The sequence below is a fragment of the Dipteris shenzhenensis genome, chromosome 32 (genome assembly GCF_047967505.1).
Source record: "Dipteris shenzhenensis isolate YYH24624 ecotype China chromosome 32, Dip_SZ_1.0, whole genome shotgun sequence".
NCBI classification, from domain to species: domain Eukaryota; kingdom Viridiplantae; phylum Streptophyta; class Polypodiopsida; order Gleicheniales; family Dipteridaceae; genus Dipteris; species Dipteris shenzhenensis.
The window spans coordinates 43,425,250-43,444,986 of NC_141627.1; the positions used below are offsets into that span (position 1 = coordinate 43,425,250).

The following is a 19,737-nucleotide window of genomic DNA, read 5'->3' on the forward strand; positions in this document are numbered from 1 at the left end:
AGATAAGGTTGATGTGTTGTTGGATGCATAGGTAAGGTAAAAGTGTGTGGAGGGTGGATTGAGGGAAGAGGTGTGGTGCAATTGCAATGTGGTGTGCATGTATATTCTTTATTGTTTTATACACACTCTTACCAACAATTACCACTCACCTCACCCACCGACCATGCACCCACCTGAAGTGAGTGTAGGTCCCCATGTTATATGAGTGTAAGCCACATAAGAGAAGGTGAGCCAATGTTCTTATAACTACCGCCAAGGAAAAACTCTTGAATGGTTTTCCATAATGGGAGGCTTTTCCCTTTGCCATACCTTTCCCGCATGCTTTTCTTTGATGCTCCTCACTCTTTCCACTTCATCTCCACCCTCTCGTTCGTTTGTTGCTTTGTGCTGCATTTGCTTCACGCTTTGTCACTCTTTCTTCTCTCCATCCCCTCACTGTTTTGTGCTTCTCTCATTTCTGTCAAGATCCGCGAATTCAGTCATGCCGCGCCGCAGAGCTCCTCCAAAGCTGATATACGCCTCTAGGAGGTGTTTGGCAGCTGGGCTCTTTGCACTGATCTATCAGTTTTGATAGTGAACCTTTCCTTTTGACATTGAATCGTAGCTTTGGCAGATCGAAATTGCTCTCTGTGTAGATGGCGGTGTCCCAGGAAGATGAAGGACCCGAGATCATCCTTGCGGGCTCCGATCTTTACAGCTCTCTGGAAATCGCTGAGTCCCAGCTAGATTCGTGTGAGAGTCCCCGAATTTTGTCTGTGTTATCTTCACTTTTGGACAAGATCGTGCTCCGAAATGAGAGGTCTTTGAACCACAGCAGTTGTCGGAAGAAGGTAACACCGTTTCACGGGCTCCGTGCCCCGACCATAGGAATCCACAACTACATTCTAAGGATTTTCAAGTACGCAAAGTGCAGTCCATCTTGCTTTGTGCTTGCTTATGCATACATCCATAACCTTACTCACCAACTGTGGGGAGCTCCCATCACGTCTCTCAACGTACATCGACTAGTAATCACCAGCGTCATGGTGTCAGCAAAGTTTCTCGACGATGGGTAAGCAGGAATTTTGATTGCGTTGTACTCGTTTTGTGTGGTTCTTGTGCACAAAGAAGGAGCTGTAGATCCAGACTAATTGTCCGAATGTCATTTTCGCTGCCTCCGCACTTGCGGTCGCGCTTGCCTTTCCACAGCCACTACAACAATGCTTATTACGCCAAGATCGGCGGTGTTTGCACACAAGAGATGAATCGGCTAGAGCAAGATCTGTTGAAGAGTCTGGGCTACCGTTTGCACATTACAGTGAATGCGTTCGAAAGCTTCTGCGCTTATTTGGAGAAAGAGGCGGCGATGGGAGGAAGCTATGGGCCTGAGAGGCCGTTGATTGTGGCCTCTACTGTGGGCGAACGGGAAACACAAGAGAAATCGCTGAAGAGAATGGCAGCCATGCGTTGCACTTGCACGTATAGCGGAGTGTGAGAAGATGCAGCCATGTTATGTAACGTCAAAGGGACCTCCAAATTTTTCGTCCTTGTGCCTAGAGTTTGAATATGAGCTCTCTACATTTTCCTTCCAATTTGAGGGGTGTGATTTTCTCGCGAGCTTTTTTACAATTCCATAAATTCTGTGAGTTTTTTTTTGCATTTTCTCCATACTTTGATTAATAAATGCATTAGGGTTGAATATAGTGAGCATAGCAAAGCTTACACACTATGTGATCCAATCATTAGAACATATATAATCTCACGAGATATAGTAGAGCATGTGGGGACAAAAGGTAGTAGAGCTTACATCCAATTCATGCGTACTATGACTAGTTGTACATCGTGTGGGAACAAAAGGTTTTAAACAATCAGAATTAAGTGGTGCTTAAGAACCATCATGGTCCACAATTGTGAAGAATCTCATTGATATAGGACATTTTTCACCAATAGATATGAAATCACATGATGCTTGAAGAACTAGATTATAATTGAAAGGAATTGAATGCTCCCAAAGTCATGGGACTATTTGGTCCCTTGTTTACATTCTAGCTTGGTTTGGTCTACATTTTAGCACTATTAGCCTAGAACCATGGGTCGCAAAGGAGGGAGAGCCAACAAAAGCACTACTTTTTCAATTTGCTTTTTGGAAAAGTTGATTCACTAAATCTCACATAGTGAATTTGTGTGGGAATTGAAATTTGTAAAATTTAAGCTATATGGCAAATGAGGGGCCCCTAGACAACATAGTGGCATTGTCTGGAATGTGATATCATGCAATGCTATGATTGTAGTATACACAGAGTATGGTTATGAAGTTTTAACATACAAAACCCCTTTAATGACCCAATTTGTCCTATGAGGAAGCATTCTAACATATGGTACTAGACAATATTTTATGCACACAAACACAAAAATCTGAAGGAACGCTGACAAATGTGTTGCAAGTGAGAGAAAATAGTTAGACCTCCAATGACATGACATCGAGGAAGGCATGATCAACTCTGACAGTGACAATGATGACTATAAATCAAGTCATCATGACAAGAAATCTTCGAAGGGAAGCACTTCCCCCAAGGACCGCACCATCGAGGATCGAGTGGAACCTATGGCTTTAAGGGTGAAGGAAGATATAATACATGCCATAAAGCAAAAGTTGTGCATCTCTTAGCCACCACAGTACCCAAGAAGGGAGAATGTCTGGTGCCCACACTGTATGGCCAACCACACAACCAATGGGTACCCCATCCTAAGGAACATACACAACCTACCAGAAGTGGCCCAACCCCCAAGGTTATGGTGTGCCATTTGCAATGTTGCATGCCATTCAGATGTAAACATCTGCTTCTACAATATGAGGGTTGCACAACCACACCAATAGTATCAACAGGCGCCAATCCCAGTATATAGCCAGCTAACACTAGCACCCAATGCATAAGTGCCATAGCTCAATCCCATCCCGATGAGGACACAAGTGCCTCAACTCTTGAGAAATCCCAATCCTTCGTAGTATCCATGAGCCCCCAATCTTGCTCCAGTAGTTCCAATGCAACAACTCTAACCTAAAGAACTAGAACTGCAATATGAGTATGAAACAGAATACCCCATGTGCTACATGGATTAGAGCCAAAGGACTCATTTCGATGTACTTCAATCAAGTAAGACCTTTGAGTGCCCTCACAAGGTTGGAAAGTACAAAGGAGAAAACTATCGGATTGTTGAGAAAACTTCAAGGGGATAGTTTTCTCCTTTGTACAACAATCCGATAGTTTTCTCCTTTGTACTTTGAGTAGCCCAAGTACTTCATATCGGATTGTTGAGTGCCCTCACAAAGGTAGCCCAAGTACTTTCCAACCTATGTGCAGAGATTGTTGATGAGTTGGGCATGCATGCATGGATTTCCCTCTCAGAACAAAGCCTCAACCATACCATGAAGCAAAGGCAGATGTACCCCTTGGAAACATTGGCATATAGAGCCACAATGTGGCAATGGCAAATGTTGCATCCCAACTGGTAGTAGGAAATTGATAAATACAAGTTGTAAAAGTTATTTGACATATAGTGTTTGTGTTTCATGCATCCACTCTTGAGTTTCTTCATTTGCATTCACCCATTTTTACTATATTGACTCATTAATGAACCGTACAAGTATGACATTGGAAGCTTATGCCCAACAAAAAAATTCGTGTGTTGTTGCTCGATGGTTATTGTGCTACCTTCATTGTTGCTATCTAATGATGCTTAACACTACTAGCTTTCCTCCACTGATGTAGGTTCATATTTTTGATTGCAACTCCATGCCCTTATCACACAAGGCCACACTTATCTTCCTTCATCCAGCTATTTTCTCCCTAGTATGGAAAAGGCAATTTGGATGGATATGCAGTGGATGAGTGGCGATGCTCAAATATCCTTGCTCCAAAACCTTTGGTTCTAGATATACGAGTCTTGAGATATGAACAATCACATTACACTTAATTGCATGTTTTGATATTACAAGATAAATCCTAGCATGTGTATATGACACTATTTTTTAGGCTATTTGTTATACTCCTTGTTGTGCTTTGCACAATGTCTAGCTCCTTCTACATTAGATTCTGATGTTGCCAAAGTTAACAATGTGTCCTGCGATGAGTCTAATATTTTCAACAAAGTGTTGAGAATGGTTGATGTGGTCCATCACTTGAGAATTCTGGACAAATTTTTTAAACTCGTTTTACTAGTGTAAATGGAGAACAATTTGTTTTGGAAGTTTATCTCGGTTCTAAAACTTATAGCATCATGGAGCATTGATATCTCAATAAAAGGGTAGGTGTTTTTTGGGTAGTCCAACGAGCTTGCGAAATAGTATGATGGCTCTTAATATGACTTGTCGATGTTGCAATAAGGAGCTCCAAAGCATCAAATATGGTGTAGAGTCAAAGATATCAACACCCCATTGCAATGACCGTGTCATGTATGTAGAAACATTTTTGACTGAGCTAACCCTTTTCTTGTTCACGATCCTAGGCAATGATGAAGGTCCCCAATAGCCTCTTACCATGAATTACATATGATATAAGTTGGTTCCATCTATTGACACTTGTAGATGCTCCATAAACCTATAAGTCAAAAGGTATCTCGAATGAATTCATTTGGGAAGTCTGTTGCTACATAGAAGTACTTGTTATAGCAGATGGAGAAGAGCAAAAAATATAGACGAAAAAAAAATCCATATGTTCTTATGGATTAACTTATGTTACCAAAGAATAATGAGCGTGAAATTTGTGGGGACCTTGATCCTTCTTAAAAAACGACAACAAAATCATGCAAACGACAAGTCAACTCCAGTTTTGAAAAAATGCCCAAAAAATGAACAATTTTTCAAAATTAATATACACTTCATGTCAAACATTTAAAAAACTAGTACTTTTATTAAAAAAAAGATTGCATAAAATATTACTTATATTTTACTCCAAAATTAAAAAATGTCTAGTATTATCAATTGAAAAATAGTATTCTCCTCTTTAATTTGAAAAACATGACAAATTACAAAGGAGAAGAAACTGCTTCATTCAACTAAGAGAGTCATTAGAGCTTTGCTTTAAAATACCAATTGTTTTCTGTGAAAGTGCCCATGTATTTTTGACTCAATCCATATACAAGAATTTATACATCCTACAAATTAAGCATGTCCACACATCGATGAATTACTTTTAATTTCTTTTGTTGCATTCTTTAAGCACCTCTAGATCATACGTTCCTTTAATTGCATTGATTGAAATATTTTTTAATCAACTAACTTACACATAAGTAACAACATTGCTCTCATGGATAAGCTTTTTATATCATTTCTATATACTTATTGTACATAGCATGCTATCCACAAATTGATGGTTAGTAAAATTGATGTTACTTTAAGATCTAATATAATTTGATGAAACACTTTTACGTTGGGCTAGTGCATTGTCTAAAAAGACTTTTCTTTTTATACAAAGTTGATCAAATGGTTGAATTTAACATATTTTGATATTAATATGGGTAGGTATATAAGGAGTCCACAACCGTAAAAGAGGTTTATTCAAAGAAAACATGTCTTAAAATTTAAATAGAAATCTGACGATTCAAAAAACCAAATTGTAGGTTGTGATAACTACTACAATTTATCATTTACTCTATTTTGATCTATTGGTTTGATTGAGAGCACTAGAGTTTGCAAAAATATAGGTTTTAGTTAGATTTGGAAGCGTGAATATGCCAATAGTTGTCTTTTTGAAAAATTGATCAAAATTTGGATTCTAGAATCCACTTTATTGACAAACGTGAACAAAATATAAATTTTCTCTGAAAAAGGATTACTTTTGTCAAAAAACAATTCCATCCGAAAAAAGATGAAATTTGATTCATGAATCAACAACAATCTCGGGCAAAAAACATTGTCATGTTAAAATTCCATCAATGAAAAATTTTTGTCGATGAAACTTTTTTCCTGTTGACAAAAATTTCAATCCATCGGTGGAATTTTTTCCTGTCAATTTAACTTGGGATAGAATCCCAAATGTCATCGATGAAAAAAAAAATGCATCGATGGAAATTTGGGATTTTGGAATCCTTCAATGAGTCGACAGATTATGAAATCCCAAATTTTTTGTCGACAGATTTTTCATCGATGGATTGAAATTTTCATCGACGGGAAAAAATTTCCATCGATCAAAATATTTCATCGATGAAAGTTTTACGTGATGAAAATTTTTGCCTTCTAATGTAATAAAATTTGTGTTCATTCATGTTCGAAAATTTTCCTTTTTTCAATGAAAAGTTTGTTTCATCGACAAAAAATTGTATGTGTTCAACTTTATCAAAACAATTTGGATCAACTTTATCAAAACAATTTGGATTCCAGAATCCATATTTACATCATTTTTGAAAACAAGAATTGTTTTCATCTTCATGATGCATAATTAGATTTAAAAAAAGTAAACCACTAAATTGTATTACTCACAATCATCTAAAATTTGACCGTTCAAATATTTCATTTTCTTTCTACATCTTTCGAAATATTTTCTTTCAACAAGCCTCTTCTTTGGCTATGGAATACATATACTTGCTTATCTTAACACCAAATATATGCTCTAATTCAATGAATCAAATGAACTTCCATGATTGGGATGAAGTTTTTATAGAAGAAAAAGCACATTTTGTAATTCCAAGTTAACAATGTATTATACTTTACTTAGACATGCATGATTTATTAGTAGTTTCAAAGAATATTGGATCGTATCATTGATCTTGTTTTTTTAATTTGTCATTTGAAGCACAAAAAGTAGAAACTTTTCATCTTTAAATTAGCAATATGTACATTTTTTAAAAGAAGTTTGAAACTAATGCTTATTCTGTAACAGTTATTAAAATAGTTCTCATTAATGTCTCCAAAAGATTGTAAAATTGATCTTTAAGACTAGTGAAAATTCATAATAGCCAATTGCAAATGGCAACTTATGACTTGTTGTTTTTCATGACTCACTATTTTAGGTAGTGGGATAAAACAAAAAGTTGGGCTCTCATTCAACTACTTGTCATGCTATAAAGTAAGCTATTTGCCTGAAAATAAAGGAGCCCTTAATCATGTAAAACCTAGCCCTTAATCAAATGCAACCTCCATCATTGCTTCTTTCAGGATCCCATCCATCCATTTTGGGTTCCTCTTCCTCATCGTCATGTCTTCCATTTTTGCCAAAATCTAGCTTCCTTGGTCATTTTCTATATCTTCTTTCCTGTCAAGATCTCTTCTGTTTCAATAAGCTTTCTTCAATTTGTATGCATGGCAATGGTGATGGTGCCCTTCCTTTCTATCCTCATCGGTAACCTATAGTTCTATGATCTTTCGTTCAGCCTCATGTTGTGCTCTTGCTCCTCGTCATCATGTCTTCTATCCTTGACAAAATTTGGCTTTCTTCCATCATTGCTTCCTTGGCCATTTCCTATGTCTTCTTTCTCTCAAGATCTCTTTCATCTCAATGGACTTGCTCCCATTTGTTGAAAAGCAGTACTCTCTCTCTCTCTCTCTCTGTGGTTCCCCACAAAGCACAGAAGGAATTATTACAGTTAGAGAGCCAATACTGTGAGCATGGATTTCAAAATATATGAAACCCTTGACAAGTAGCACATAGCTATTTCGACCACAAGAGATCATTGATTAGCTTCATGTGCTTTTGTCCATGAAGATAGAGTACCATCTCTCTCTCTCTCTCTCTCTCTCTCTCTTTCTCTCCCCCCCCCTGAGCTGATCTATTAGACACTTGGGAGCCCCTCTTTGTGGAGGATGAAAGCCTTTGGAGTCATGGGGGTGTATGTAGGCATGCTTTTTGATGCTGTGTTTAGACATGTTATGTAGACTTTGCATTTGAGTTATAATCTTTCCCTAATTGCAAATAATATCATGTGATTATTAAGCACGTGACAAGTTTGGAGACAATATTAGTTTCAAAACTGATATTGTTCTTTATACAACAGAACTAAATGAGCATGGAGAATGTGATTTAGTAGATTTAGCCACACATTTGTAAGCCTAGCCTACATTTATTGAATCCTAACTTCACAACTTGATGGAACTCTTGTGTGCCATGACAAGAGATTGAAGTCCATAGCATCTTAAAATGCTACACAGAAGCAAACTTGGTGATTCAATGGAATACTTGTATTGTTCTCCATCTATGACAACAAAGCGATCACTTTTACATCACTTTAATGGAAATTTTATCCTCAAGTGTGAAAAGCATTCTAATATTCATCAAAGTATACAAATTGGAAGGACATAGGGGATTGTGCTTTGGAATGAATCTGTTCAGTTCTTGGATAGATTGTTTGAGCACATTGTCAACAATGTTAAGTAGGAATGTAGTTTACATGATAAGAATGATTGAGAAGCTTGCACAAAAAGAATTTCCATTCTACAAAAATATGGGCCAAGAGCAATGCTACATATCATTCTTAGATAAGTTATATATAGCAGATAATGCATGTTTAATCCCTTGCTTGCTATTTGGGAAAATGATAAAGAATTCACTCCTAGTAACACCTTGCTTATTGATGATTGTCTGTTTTAAGGAGTGCATAAATCATGGTGAAAATTGTATATATAGAGGATCTTTTGAGATAGATAAGACTGATGACATATTGCATATTGAGCTTCTTCCTTATCCCCTTCGGTTGAGAAAAGGGTAAGATATAAGGAATATTATTAACCTTGATCATTAAGGCAATAAACCAATACATATCAATCATCCATTAGTATATGTATTTCAAAGAAGTGATTTTAAAATGGTAGGAGTTTAATACTAAGTACAAAAGAGTTCTTGGAGGAATCTGTCTATACCTAGTATTTCATTTGACTAGTTCAAGGGATTTTGGGTCTCCCAACATAGAAATGAAAGTGGAGATGGTTATGAGCTAGACAAGGAACAAGCAACAAAAGTTCAAGAGTAGGATCGTGAAGTACGATTAAATACTTTGGATTTTTTTAATGGGAGCTCTTGAAAGTGGCCAAATTCTTTGAGTGATATGCAAGCTTGTTTGTCTGCCCTAAAATACGGTTGTGTTTGTATGTATATCACTGCAACATTTGCAAAAGTGTATATAACAAGTCTTCCCATATATCAATGGAACATTTGCAAAAGTGTATATAACAAGTCTACAAGCATATCTTGGATTTAGCATGAAATAAATATTTGAGAATGATAATTGCTCATAATTTTCTTATTTGTGATGAGTTGTTTTTGTAATTTCCTTTTGTTCTCATTTTTGTCCAAATTTTCAATAACTCTTCATCCTTTTTCTTTTATGCACATGGTTTGATGACTTGTTGGAAAAAGTGAAGAATGAAATAATTCTCCAATTTGACCCTAAGATGAATGACTTGTGGGAGCACAATGTCCCGATACCAATTGATTTGTATTTGAGTTCAAAGGTGTTCAGTTTAAAGTGAGAGATCATCAATTTCAGGATCCGCCGGTTGTGGCTTGTTTGTACATACAGACGTGATCCAAAGTATGGTTATGATACTTGGAATACTCTTTGCTCTTACTTGCCAAGGTTAGGACCTATGGCCTCAAAAGTTGTACCAAAAGAGGATATGCAATACATCGTGGGAGATGTGTTATATAGGAATGTAGTTAGATACATCAATAGCTCTCTTGAAGATAGATGAGATGTTTTGGATACCGATATGATTGGTATATTGTTGTACATCCCTTAGAGATATCCATGTAGGAGAGGAGTTGCTTTGTAAGTATAAGTTTCAATATGTAACACCATTGTCATGTTCTTGTTGGCATATTACCAATGATATAATTTAAGGTTGGTAATTTGAATATAAAAGGTGTTTCTTAACATCATCTTTCTCTTGAGGAAATTCAATATTGTCTTTAAAGAATCAAACATATCATCTGCAGCGCAAGACTCATATTATATGAACATGTTTGGATTCACAATGTATGATAATTGCCGGTGTGTAACGGGGGGTGCCCATTCCAACCCGCCCGGTAATTCACATGCAAGCTTCTCAATATCCCATTATATGAATATGTTTGGATTAACAATGTATCAAACTTGGTAATTCACATGCAATCTTCTCGATATCCCAATAGAATGATAAAATATTAAACTAAATTAACCTTCAAAACATGCCTTTGAATATATGAATTCCTCAATTCATTCCCTTCCAAATGAAATGAAATGCCTTCAATTTTTGGGAATCGGTAAAAAGTGGTAATTGGGATTTTTCTAAACTTACTAATACGGCGTTAACACCCCAATTGTGTGGGGTCGCGACTTTGGGTGTCTGAGTAATCAACCTCTTACGTAGGACAATGGAACATATTGTATATACATCACTTTTCCTCCATGTCAACTTCTCTTCCATGCCAAGATCTTAACAACTATTTTCTTGTTGCATCGGTGGGATGCGATCTTAGCACCGACATCATGTTCACTCCTCCCATACCTCATAAGAACTCAAAATAGTCTTTATCTTGAACTTCTAGAGGATGTAGCTTGTCCTGTCTAACTTTCCTATAGAGCCAAATGGTGGGGTTGCACTTTTGCTATGCGTTGAATCATTTCTTTAAGTCTACTCACAAACAGAAAAGAGCTACCGACACTTCTTGTCTAGAGCCATATAAGAAAATACAACTTTTGTGTCGTGACACAAAAAACAAGATCTTTGTAGGCAACACACACACACACACACACACACACACACACACAGACGCGCACGCATGCACAAAGGGTATGGAGAATAAAAATGTATAGAGAGAGGGTATGGAGAATAAAAATGTATTACTACAAATCCATAAATATATGGCAGCTACTTTACGACTGCATGTTTTGGTGAAGATGCTTTGATGGCGTGCTAGAAATAGTAGAGGATGGAGGATGTATGCTGGGCGAATACAAGGGTGATAGAAAGTGAAGTTTGATAGGCTATGTGGACTATCTTTTTATAGACTCTATTGTGAGGTCGATCGGTGCTGATCGGTGCTCGGTGGGTGGTCGATTATACAACTGTCCCTATTAAGGGACCCATACTATGGAGTCAGGTGTTTCCACTCTCAAACCCCTACCTTGGGGAGGGGGCTATTGGCCCCTCTAGGACACCCCACCCGTTGGGATGTTGCCTTGAACCCCAACTGATGCTTATACCTCTGACCATTAGGCCACACTCAGACTCCATTTAGAGTCTAAAGTTGGACTTACTAGGTATTCGTGCTACTCCAAGCCTTGTCCTCATAAAGGGGGCTTACATACTAAAGCTAGTTGGTACCTATGTAGTTACATGAGAGTGTAGCATTGATTTCTAACAAAAACTTGTGCATGATCTTTGTGCCTTGTGCTCTTAAAGGGGGCTTACAAACTATAGCTAGCCGATACGTGCATAGTTATATGAGAGTGGAACATTGATTTCTAACACAAACTTGTGCATGATCTTGTGATAGTAGACTTCACTAGCCCAAAGTGCTCACTGAGCTCCACAACATAGATGCAATAATGCCATAACCACTTGCAAGATGCAATAATCCATAGCCACTTGCTTCTCAAGGAGATCAAATCAATAGTAATGAAAGCAACTGGTGTGGGAATGTCATCCTTCTCCAAATCATCATGGAGGAGGGTGCAAAGGTCTTGGAACATATGAATGCGAAGATGAAATAACATTGTCCACAAGTGAAGGGGGAGTGAAGGTGATGTGGTGGTTCCACCCTCTAGTGATCTTGACTTAATGTAGAGCTCGAAGGCTGCGATGGAAGTTAGTGATCCATGAGCCGAACCCTCACGTGAGTGAGGTTGATGGTCAACAAGAGGGGTATGTGAATACACCTTACCCTAGACATGGCAAGGGAGCAAGACACATGCGTAAGAATCGTTGTAACACGAGGAGTGCTAAGGAGTTTGCATCAATTTTGAAGGATGGCTTTTAATACCACAAGAACAAGAAAAGGAGAGGTGAAGGATTTATAGACATGAAGGTAGGTTGGAACCTTTATTGCATACATTTGTGGGTATCCACCAATTTCAAGTGGCTAGGGTGCATAGCAGTTGATGTTGGGATTAGGCGCATTATGTTAGCTCTTAGTGTTGTGTTGTTGAACCGGGTGGATGTGCTTGGTTGTTTCATTCGTGAAACATGGGGATGGCTTGACTAATAAAAATATTGAGCAAAGCACCCCAATGGAAATCTATTGGCTTGTCCTAGGAACGGCATGCTTTACTATTCACGGGAAGGAATGCATTGATCGAGGCACTTTCTTCGACGTCAAGTGGCGACCTGGGTCCTGGACAAGAGTGATAGGGGGTAGGACGGCACCAATGCGCGTAGGCAGCGACCGTTTGGGCGTTGGCCCGCCTGGCTTTGGTGCCCTTGGGAAGAACCTCTAGTGCGTGTGGTTTTGGAATGAAAAGAAGGGGAAAAAGAGAGCCGCCAAAGATTTGAAGTTTGAGTTTGCCCGCCAAGGGGACATATAAACCAGAGGCTACCCACCCTCGTATGTTTGCAATTGGCATCTCTCTCCTCATGGACTTGTCGTTGGTGTGTGGCTTCCTGGAGAGAATTGAGAAGCACAGCAGCAGAAGCTCTGGCTATGGCAAACGCCGCGCCCTCTCCCTTCTCCTTGAGCATTCCCGCCGCCTCCATCTCCTCTACAGCGTCCTCCGCCTCCTCATCCCCTCCCGTGATCTCCACCGCCTCCACTATAACCTCAAAGAAACTGCCCTCGCTTCCATCTTGACTCAGGCCCTCGGCATCGCTCCCCATTCCCCCGACGCCCTTCTCTTGACCAATTGGAAACGCACGGATCACCCTGCTGCAGGCGATTTCATCCGCATTGCCTTGCTGGTCATCTCTAAACGCCAGTGCCAAAACAGATCCCAGCTTTCCGTGGCAGATCTGAATTCCATCCTGGATAGACTCGCCGGTACAAACAAAAGAACCGTCAGGGTCGACCTTTTCAGGGAGCTTATAGAGAAGACTGTATTAGTGGAAATGAAGTGGATTTTGCGCATAGTTTTAAAAGATATGAAGATCGGGCTGGGAGAAAATGCGATTCTCGATACCCTCCATGAAGATGCCAGAGCGATGATGGCTGCATGTGTGGACCTCAAACTCGTGTGCTCCCAGCTTTCTGATCCCAGTGCTCGACCTTTACGCAAAGATTTAATACTTGGAAAAGTTTTGAAAAGTCAGCACTCCAAACGTATGAACACCGTCGAGGCTGCTTGGCAAGCAATGAAAAGCGGGGAAATCCTTGCCGAATGCAAATTTGATGGGGATCGTATGCAAGTTCATAGGGATGGGACGAGAATTTGGTTTTGGTCGAGAAATGGCAAGGAGCACCAAGAGTACACAATCCCACTTGGGGAAGTGCTCTGCCAATGTTTAATGTCTGAACAGTGCGTGCTTGACGGTGAATTGCTCGTGTGGGACGTCAATGAGCATAAGTTCAAAGCTAGGACTAAAACCCTTAACCGTGATGCAGCAAGGGCAGCAAGAAAAGGTTTCGATACCAACCATCGGGTCTGCTATGTTATTTTCGACATTTTGTACGAAGGAGAGCATGGGAGTGTAATGCATTTCCCGCTGCGGAAACGGCGAGAGATACTTAATCAGATTGTCCGACCACAACCATCACTACAGGTCTTCAACATCGCTGTAGAGAATTCAGAATGGTCAATATTACCGGCTAGCTTGGATGAGTTAAAAGAGTTTTTTTGGAGAACCGTGGATATGGGAAATGAGGGCATTGTCCTCAAAGACCTTCAATCACAATGGTGCCCAGACAATCGTGATGGTCGCTGGTGCAAAATCAAGCCTGATTATGTTTTTCTGGGCAGCGATCTTGACCTTCTGATCATTGGGGGTTACTATGGGTCTGGATCACATGGTGGCAAGATCGTCTCTTACCTTTTGGCAGCAGTGGATGAGAATGAAGCACAGGGGAAATCTTCCAGGTTCACATCCGTCTGCCGATGTGGACAGGGTCTCTCAGAGGACGAGCTTTCTTTTCTGGAAAACAAACTCTCTCCTTACTTTGTGAGGAATGAGAAAGGAGGTAAACCGCCCCCTACATGTGGCTATCTTGTCACAAATACCCGTTACGAATGCCCAGATGTTTGGATCTCAAAGCCAGAGATGTCAGTTGTGTTGCAAATATCTTCGGAGAAGCGCATCTATCCAACTCAGACATTTAAAGCAGGATGGACTTTCCGATTTCCGAGGGTTGTGAAAGTGAGGTACGACAAGTGCTGGAACGAAGCACTTCATGTGCAAGAATTGGAAGAAATTATCAAAGCTGCAAAAGAACATGGCAATAGTGTGATCTATGGGCCTCAAAAATACAATCAGCTTTGCCAATCTGCCTACAGGAAGACTTCCAAACAAACTCGGCCAAAGAGACACCAGGCAGTTTTGCCTCATTTGCAAAATTTTGACGTGTCAAACGTGCAGCAAGTTGATAAGTATTTTGAAGGCCTTACCTTCTATATTTGTGGTAATGTAGGTGCTCACGACAAAGAAACTGTGCTAGCACAAATCAAGGGTGCTGGCGGTAGGACAGTGCCTAATTTTCTTCAATGTGTCACCCATATCATTGCAATTGAAGGAAAAGGTCTCCAGTTTCGAGTTGCTGTTGAAAACGACCAGGACATTATAAGCCTTTCTTGGATTATAGCATGTATCAATGCTAAGAAGCTTTTGCCTATTATTCCAAGGCATTATCTCTTTCAAAGCCTTGCCACAAGAAAGAAGTTTGAAGAAGAGATTGACAGTTATGGTGATCCCTGGTTTGACGATATTGGAGAACATGATTTAATGCAGATTTTGAAGAACATATGCTGCGATGGCTTGCCAGCTGCAGTGCATGAATCAGTACCAGGGCCGAAAAGAAAATTTGGCCATGATTGGCTTTGCTGCTTGCTTCTGGACTGCCACTTTTACTTCCATAAACCTCTTCACTCTGTGAATCCTGACTCACAATTGCTTGCTATGATGACCTTGAAAAGGCTTGAGTTAGAAGCTGCAATGCTTGGAGCATCTATTGCAAGCAAAATTTCAGAGACTGTAACCCATATCATCATATATGCACCATCAGTTTCATCGGTATCATTCAGAAAGATATGCCAAAGTTTTAAGCATTCTGACAGAGACCTGTTACAGTCATCTCATGTGGACCTCGTTAGCCATTGTTGGCTTGAGGAGTGTGTAAAGAAGAAGGAAAAGAGAGACATCACTCCTTTCCTCTTGATTAAACAGAGCAATATCTCAGTGAAAACTTCTCGGATAAGGAAAAGTGAATCAGCTCCTGAATTACCTGACAAAGCTTCTCATCATGATGGTTTTAAGACACCAATTTCTACAATTGATTTAACAAACAAGGTATGCTGTTTTCATGCAGCTGAAGAAAGTCCACCATGTGATGGGAAGGGGGGGAAACAACCTATGGGGGTTCTGCAGTCTCCCAAATTCTTTCATCAGCTTGGATTTTTAATGGAAAGTAGGTTATCAGAACCTACAGTGGTTGTGAAGCCTTTGGAGAATACAGTGGCAATGATTTGTTCCCATGAAAGAGAGTGTGAGCATGAGAAATTGCAGCTAGATGGCAGAAGAGAAGCTGACGGTTCAATGTCTGATCCTGCAGTCGAATTGCATGGCAAGCATAAGAATTTGGAACGATTGTGGGACTCCCAATGCTTACAGGAGATTGCTCTGGTATATTTGGGCTATTCCCAAAATCAAAGCTTGTATCCTATGATTAAGGAAGGACTGCACAGGTCTCCAAACTTTTTGTGAGTACAGCAGGAGGCTGACGCAAGTACTCTTAAGGAGAGTTGCCGAACTTGTATTCCAAAAGGATCATATAGTACAAAAGATTGGCTTTGAGGCTATTTATGAGATCTTTTGCCGGTATGCCCCCTCTTTGACCTACCAACATGGACTGCTGCGATGTGGGCACCCAGGGAGGGAGCGTTGCAGGAAACTTATAGTTTCTATACACCCTCGTACTCTATTCATTGTGATCTAGTGAGTGGGTGTGGTTACATGGCACCTTTGCTGTTCATACAACTTTACACCATCTTTCCAGGATTGCAAGTCTTGATTCGAGCAGCCTTGCCTGCAAATTTACTTTCCTTGCTGCTAGAAATCAGTTTTATTTGATGCATTTGCTTCTTATATTTGTCTGCTAATTATTACAGAAAGTATTTGTATAATTCGTTCAGTTAATGTCGAAGCATTTCATTGGCATAAGAGGGAATGTTATAAAGGTTTGCTTTTTGCGCATCTGAGATTTTGCTTGGATTTGCATGTGAAATTCCACTACTTGCCTCCTAGGCGATACCCCAGTTCATGAGAACTCAACTTCCCACTGGGGAGGTCTTCTCTTGGGGACACAGCTCTGTCCTTTAGGGAGCCTAATGTGTGCTTGTGCAGGTGGGCATGATGGTTGCCATCTCACATTAGTTGCCATCGTGGTTTCACCCGGGTGCTTCCACATTGTGTTCGATGATCTTGCAGTGGCAACTGTGATTGCTTCTGTAGTTGTTTTTTCTTTGCTCTAAGATTGTATGCTCTATGAAGTGCGTAAGCAAGTGCCATGTGGCCAGTTATGGTAGCGAGCCTCAGGGTCAAGTTGAGTGAACTCTCTTGAATCTATGGAGAGTCATGTAAGGTATGTATGTGGTGACAATAATTTTGTTGCCTATCGGTATGTTTGTGGCTGACAAATTGAACATGTTTCATCACAAATTGCAACCTGCGTGTGATTTGGGTTACGATGTCAAACTGATCGTTAAGGATATTTCTTGAAGGAGAATGTGAAAAGAGTATTCACAAGACTTTGCATAAGTACTAGTTATGTCATCAATGGCTATGTCATGGAGGGCACAACGGACAAGGGTTAGCCATCGTTATGGCAGGCTAACTCAAAAGGGTTTAATGGGGATGTGAAGGTAACTGCTCAAGCAAGTGCCACGTGGCTGGTGGTTGCTGCATTCTGCCTGTGAACTAGTTAAGTCTTTTGTTGCGCTCCAAGTTTGAAGTGGACGACTGAGAGCTAAGAGTGTAAAGCATAGAGCACAGGTCAAGCCTAAAGTCTGTGAATCTAAGTTGGACATGGAGCACTGATCTTTAGAAGCAATTGTACGTGGAGTCCAGTTTTGGGTGCTGTTTTAAAACAAATGCAGAAATTTGTCGGCTTATAATGATGGAGTTTTATAACAACATGGTCTCTTCAGCATGTGTTTAATGATTGCACTTGAGGTGGTTGTGGCATTTGGTGAACTTTCGCCCAAGGGCTAAAATTAAAATTTGAATTAGAGAACAGAATGACTTGTACAAGGCAGCACCTCATAAGTGCAATTGTTTCAGGATGCCAGTATGCTAGAGGAGTTGAACAGGGGCTAAAATTAAAATTTGGATTAGAGAACAGAAATGACTTGTACAAGGAGCTCCTCGTAAATACACTTGTTTGACCATGGTTAGGATGCGGTATGCTAAAAGAATTGAACAGACATGACAACTATTCACATTACGGTGGATTTTGCGTATGGTAGGCTTGACTAGGATATTATCATTTAGGCGCTCAAGGACATGAGGGCACAGGATATGTCAAGACTGCTTCTGACTAGTATCAATGCTCAAGCGTTCCTTTATGTTAACGCCTCCCCTTTCCTACTTGAGATCTATCAAGCAAGGGGTGTCCCCTTGCTTCTCTTAAGGAGGGGCCTGGTAGGTGCTGTAGCAGGGCCAAAACTGGTGAAAAGGTTCAGAGTTTGCCATCAACACGTGAAGATGGTTCCATTGTCACCATCAACACTGGAATTCTGTAGAGGTTGCAGAGCTCTGATGTCCGGGAAGGGGCCTCGGAGCTTCTCCTCTAGGTGGGATCTGAAAAGGGAAAAAAAACCACAAACCCCCCTCCCCCCTTCTCTCTCTCTCTCTCTCCCCAAAAACACACACCACCACCACCCTGCTTCAACCAGTGGCAAAAGCTGTTCCCACCACACTGCCTCTTTGGCATGAATCTAAGCACACCCTCTGTGACTGGGTGTCTATCCACAGCCTGGAAGGCCAAGAGGAAGCTTCAAAAAAAAAAGAGCAACAATGAGCTTCAAAAATGACAAAATGGAAATCAAATGAGGGCAGTAGCGGCTGTCCTTGGAAGAGGGGCGAGCTCTACCCTCGCACCTATCCTCTGTCCAGGCTGAAGACCTTCAGTCACGGGCAAATGAAGAACAGTAGCAATAGAGATCGAATCAGCTCCCGAGTGCTCTATTCCAGGTTAGAACACCTCCAAGGGGCAGTAGGTCCACAAGGCAAGAGGGCAGTAGGAGAAACCGGCACACTCAGCCGTACAGTCTGCCTAGAAATGCGTGCAGCTGATCTGCACAGTTGCCTCAGGAAGTGTGCCAAAGCTTCCAAAATGCGCAATGGTAAAGGAGAAGCAGTCAGGTGTGTACTTGAAGGTGCTCAATGCTCACGGACAGGCCTCGCGACCAAGTGGGTTATGCAGATCGACGGTGGAGGGGAAAACTGAGAATCTTACGGTCCACGGCACCCACACAAATTTGGACAGAGTTTTCTATTAATAAATGGTAAAGGAGAAGCAGTCAGGTGTGTACTTGAAGGTGCTCAATGCTCACGGACAGGCCTTGCGACCAAGTGGGTTATGCAGATCGACGGTGGAGGGGAAAACTGAGAATCTTACGGTCCACGGCACCCACACAAATTTGGACAGAGTTTTCTATTAATAAACGCTGGCTGGGACACCCGTGCGAATTTGGACAGAGTTTTCTATTAATAAACTCTGGCCGCACGAATATGGACGAGGCTTTTCTATTAATAAAAGCCGCGCGAATATGGACGAGGTTTTTCTATTAATAAATGCTGGCTGGGGAACCGGCGAGGTCAGGCCTTCAATATTACGCGCCCCACCGCCGTTCTTTTATCTGCTTCTCTTATCTCGACTGTAGCTCTTTCCTCTCACCATGGTGCTTTGCAAGCTCCTCCTCTCACCACATATCTTTGCAAGGTCCTCTTGCTCTCCTCTTCCTTCGCACAATCACAATCTTCCCCTTTTCTTTATTCAGCGTCCCCTTCGCTTTTGCTTTTGATGCATTCTCCTCCTCACGTTGTTGGGCATCGCTCCTCACTCCTTGGATGTTGGCAAAAGGCAAAGAAAGTACACTGGGCACAAGATGGCAATCTTGTCGCAACGCCAAGCAACTATGGGAGTGTAGGGGTGCCGGTTGATGATTTAGGGACACAGGCATTGAACGTTCAACCTTTTATTGCCACTAAGGGACGTCAAGGTTGCAAGGATGCTATCGAAACTGATCTTGGAGAGCCACAGGTATGATATGCGTTTTTTAAAAACAATGGTCTCTCACCTCTACTTGTCATGGACACATTCTTTCTTGCATACTATATTGTTGGCTCCACTTCTGCTTGCTGTCATTGAACTCCATCTGTTGAGTGATTACAATCATCTTTTGTTTCATGAATTGCAAAAGTAGACCTTGAGTGGGATAGCCAATGTGACCTTTGGAAACGACAATAGAATTTGACGCTTTCCTTGGAGCAAAATAAAGTAGAACTTAGGACTGCCAAGTGGGAAGTACAAGGACTATCATGGGAAGCAAGGACATCAAGAAGTGCTAGCAAATCTACAATGGTTATAGTTGGATTTGATTTGGACTCTTTTATGTATCACAACATTCTTTCCTACAACTTGCAAC

General features: G+C 40.7%; 2 protein-coding genes across 2 annotated transcripts; both read left to right on the forward strand.

Annotated features, from left to right (window-relative positions):
• Nucleotides 1–314: 314 nt before the first annotated feature.
• Nucleotides 315–1,544, forward strand: LOC147880797 (cyclin-U4-1-like). Its single transcript, XM_087371132.1, has 2 exons — nt 315–1,051; nt 1,189–1,544. The coding sequence occupies exons 1-2, from the start codon at nt 636–638 to the stop codon at nt 1,472–1,474; spliced, it is 702 nt and encodes a 233-aa protein (XP_087227258.1). The 5' UTR covers nt 315–635; the 3' UTR covers nt 1,475–1,544.
• Nucleotides 1,545–12,534: 10,990 nt separating this feature from the next.
• On the forward strand, nt 12,535–16,035 carry LOC147880798 (DNA ligase 4-like). The gene has a single exon (XM_087371028.1). It carries the CDS (start codon nt 12,992–12,994, stop codon nt 15,791–15,793), a length of 2,802 nt encoding a protein of 933 aa, XP_087227154.1. The 5' UTR covers nt 12,535–12,991; the 3' UTR covers nt 15,794–16,035.
• Nucleotides 16,036–19,737: the final 3,702 nt, after the last annotated feature.